The sequence below is a fragment of the Hydra viridissima genome, unplaced genomic scaffold (genome assembly GCF_058129835.1).
Source record: "Hydra viridissima isolate aposymbiotic clone 2 unplaced genomic scaffold, HvirCarnegie_v1 scaffold_11, whole genome shotgun sequence".
Lineage (NCBI taxonomy): Eukaryota > Metazoa > Cnidaria > Hydrozoa > Anthoathecata > Hydridae > Hydra > Hydra viridissima.
In genome coordinates this window covers 13,834,937-13,839,055 of record NW_028324310.1, presented here as the reverse complement: position 1 = coordinate 13,839,055, position 4,119 = coordinate 13,834,937, and the positions used below count along the sequence as shown (strand labels likewise).

At 33.0% G+C, this 4,119-nt stretch overlaps 1 protein-coding gene across 1 annotated transcript; it reads right to left on the bottom strand.

Moving 5' to 3' along the window:
- Window positions 1-456: 456 nt before the first annotated feature.
- LOC149882318 (zinc finger MYM-type protein 1-like) lies at window positions 457-3,453 on the bottom strand. Its single transcript, XM_090067660.1, has 2 exons — window positions 3,329-3,453; window positions 457-3,196 (listed from the first exon to the last, which is right to left on the bottom strand). The coding sequence occupies exons 1-2, from the start codon at window positions 3,436-3,438 to the stop codon at window positions 622-624; spliced, it is 2,685 nt and encodes an 894-aa protein (XP_089923786.1). The 5' UTR covers window positions 3,439-3,453; the 3' UTR covers window positions 457-621.
- Between the last annotated feature and the right edge of the window lie 666 nt (window positions 3,454-4,119).

Genomic DNA, 4,119 nt, shown 5'->3' with positions numbered 1-4,119 from the left:
GTTAGCAATTGAGAAGCTAAATGAAAGAATAAAATTTAACAAAACAAACAACAATTTATCAAAAGTGATCAGTTGTTTACAGAAAAAGAGGTTAATCAGTATTTAAAATTATCATTTCTTACTTTTACAATTAAACCATTTGCTTAATAGATATCATATCCATATATATTGCTCTTTGAAGAGAGCTTGATATTTGTTTTTGATTGTCCTATCAGTGGCGTACCAACATGTTTTGGGGCCTAGGGCGGCACTTGGTAAATGGGGCCTATATATATATATATATATATATATATATATATATATATATATATATATATATATATATATATATATATATACTACATTAATGAATGTATGTATAACACATTATCTTTCTCCACTTTCTTGAAAACGTTTGTAATAAACAAAAATTAGCAAATACCATCTATATCATTATCTATCAGTTTATATGTTTATATAAATATATCCATTAACGCCATTTTATCATTTATAGAAATTCATTTATGTACACAAATGATTAAAACATTAGTTTTGATTATTTATTTTAAATGATAATACAATGATGTACAATGTACAGTAAAAAAAACAGATTTACAGCAAAGAGTTACCTCTAGAAACACATTAAAATGCTTTCTTGCGAGCCTTGACTTCTGCAAATCGTTTGATTAACTCATCAAAATTCACATACTTTGCAATTTCGTTTTCTACTGATATTATGGCCAAGCTCGTCAAACGAGACTGGCTCATTGTAGAGCGGAGATAGTTTTTAATTAATTTCAATTTTGAAAAACTCCTCTCACAAGAAGCCACGGACACACATATAGTTAGAAACAGTTTAAGAGCTTCAGTCACGTTTGGCAACGATTCACGAAAGTCCATTTCGATGATAAACTGAAGCATTTTCAAGGATGTCCATGCAGCTGCAATGTCTAATTTGATGCCAGAAGCCTTCAGATGCCTTCTTAGCCTCTTTATTTCAGGCAGCATTTCTTCCTCCTCTACATCATTGAAAGTTTCTGAAAACTGATGGGCATAGGTTACAATTTCTTCATCAGTTGCCTTCAAAAGATTACCTGTGTGTACAACAGCAAACTTTTCATACACAGTGTTCATCGAGGTCAAACGTTTTTCTAATTCTACATGAAAGTGGTCAATGCACTCGAACATAGCACGCTTCAATTCTTCCTGTGGAGTTAAACCTGCATCTTTAGCAGTTTCTCCTGGCATCATCTTTTTCACTCGCTTGCGTTTTCTGCTTTCAATATCAATGCCCATTTCAGCACAAGTCTGGGTCGCATATTCTACAGCATTATGGACCAGAATTTCTCGACTCTCTACTAAAAAGGTCTTCAAGCTTTTCAGCTTCACAACACACATTTCCAAGCTAATACCTTCGATTTGAAGATATTTTTGGGCATGATTCACCTCGAGTAGAATGTGGTACCACAAATACAAGAAGCAAAGGAAATTGAAATTACAAATGTTTGTCATCAACACCTCCGCTGCTCCTCTCGTATCTAGGTTTTCAGAAGCATCACAAAGCTTTTCCACAGCCTTAACCAACTTTTCGAAATGTTTGAAGATTGGTTTCACGGCATCATGATGAGCACTCCACCTGGTATCATTAAGTCTCTTCACTGTCACTCCAACGGTTTCTTTTAGGACCTCCCATCTATGTGTTGAACATGAAAAAAACGTGTACACACTTTCCAAAGTTCCAAAAAATGTGACACAAACAGAAACACTACCAAAAGCATGTACGCCACATAAATTAAGCGAATGGTTAGCACAAGGCACAAATATTGCTTTTGGATTAAATTCTTTAATTCTGGTTTGTACTCCTGTATGAATGCCAGACATTGTCGTGGCATTATCGTATCCTTGGCTTCGACAAAGCTTTAAATCCAAGCCGTCCTTTTCAAGAGATTGAACAATTTCCTGTGTTATGGAGTCTGCCTTTTTCCCACTTAGAGGAATAAAACCTAGAAATGATTCTTTCACTTCCACGTTCCTGTTGTCAATTTTCACATACCTTATGACCTGACTAATTTGTTCAGTGTGGGATATATCTGGCGTGCTGTCAAACAATATGCCATAGAATTTAGCTTTCTTGATTTCACAAATTAATTCTTGTTTTACAGCATCGCCTAAAAGAGATATAAACTCATTTTGCACTGCAGGCGATAAATAAGAAACTGGAATCAATCCTGATTCCAATGATTGCTGAAGCCGTATGCTGTGCTCCTTTAAAACAGGGTCATAGTTTGAAAGGAGGCTAACAAATTCCAAGAAATTACCACGGTTTTCAGAAGCAAAGTCTTCCCTGTGGCCTCGAAAAGGCAAATTCTGCTTTGCCAAAAAAAGTGTTATATCTAAGAGACGATGCAAAATGTCTCTCCATTTCTTCTTCTCTCTTTCCATTACGTCTTGGTGAGCAGCGTCGATGGTTTTGTTTTGGAGAAGCCTTGCTTCAAGTGTTTTCCATTTTTCTAAATTGTTAATATGCAATTCAGAGTTTTCGTGATCTGATACTTTAGGATTCAATTTCCACCAACTATTGAATCCTGTGATGAAACTTGATTTGGTCGTTGGATTATCGTTCTTATTAAACAACTTGCAACAAAAGCAAAACAGTGATTTTTTTTCATGAGAATAGACCATCCATTTCCTCAAAATCTGTTCTCCACTTGGAAGCTTCTTGTAAAACCAGCTTTTTGTCAGCTGCCTAGTTTGACCCTTTGAATTTTCTCCTGGTTTTTGAACTGGATCAAATGGCCCCTCCAAGTTCTGGTAAATTTCACTGCCTTGTCTTATAACATCGATTCTGAGATAATCTGGCATTGGAGTGGGCCAGTTTCCAACATCATAATTTAATGTTAAATCTTCTGATTCAGAACGTATCGAATTGGTTATGTCTTCTTCTTCTTGCCTTTTGTATTGTTCTTCTTCTCCTTTTTCTTGTTCTTCATTGCTTGTTTGTTCATTCCGTTGGCCATAGCTTGTACTTGGGCCTTCTAAAGATTCAGGGCCCTCCTCTGGCCCTGCTTCATTGTTTGCCTGGGATAGTGCTCTTTTAGTAAATTTAAGTATTGAACCCGACAACCGTTGTAGTTCTTGTTCTTTGGCTTTTTCTTTTTTCTTCTTTTCCCATCCACTGGGATAGTTTCGTTTCATGTTATCAACAGGTCTCTTGACTCTGAAAATAATTGTTCTATTTTAGACAATAAAGTATTTAGAAAATAAAACAAACCTTCGCGTTATTGGTTTGAAAACGAACCAAACCTAATAAATAAACACTGTAAGATAAAACTGTCAAGTTTTGAATTACATTTTTCGGCTATTTTCTTTGAAAAATTTCAGTATAAGTAACAGCATAACTAATGATGTTTTCACTTCGCTTGTTAGTAGATATCTATTTAAAGTGAAATGTGCGCACATGAAAATGTAAAATTTCTGGTTTTAAAATTCCATTGTTCTATCGTTGTAGGTTTTCAATGGCCTATTGTTCTATTTACGCATCAGAGCTTCGCATGTCTCCACGAATAAAGTTAGGTAATTCTTAAGGTGTGTTTAATAACGTTTTTCATTGGAATTGTTTTTTGTCATTATTCGTGGTTTTATTTTAGAGACAGGTTGGCAGAGATTGGCTGTCTCAACGGGAGTTGTTTATTCTAGAATTTTCTTAAGGGAATTGTTTGATTGCCTTTTATTGCTAATGCTTTCACGAGTATTTTCAGAGCAGCTGTTCAAAGGGGAATTCAGATGTTCTCATTGTATATTAATGTGCCTCTAATTTAGTTAGTTGTTTGTTTTCTGTTTTGACGTATATTATATTTAATATATTATTTATTATATATATTATATTTATTATATTTACAACTATTGTTGTGTTTATTATATTAATTATATTAATTATATTAATTATATTTGTTATATTAATTATATTTATTAAATTTATTATGATAATTATATTTATTATATTTATTATATTTATTATATTTATTATATTTATTATATCTATTATATTTATTATAATTATTATATTTGTTTTAATTATTGTATTTATTATATTTATTAATGTTCACAAATAAGCTAGATATTAATTTGATTTATGAACCA

What these genes read in the sequence shown, in the direction of transcription:
- LOC149882318 (XM_090067660.1), bottom strand. Translation starts at nt 3,438, where the DNA reads ATGTGCGCACATTTCACTTTAAATAGATATCTACTAACAAGCGAAGTG. An exon ending in AAAGAAAATAGCCGAAAAAT is followed by an intron (nt 3,197 to 3,328) that starts GTAATTCAAAAC and finishes AATTATTTTCAG; the next exon opens with AGTCAAGAGACCTGTTGATA.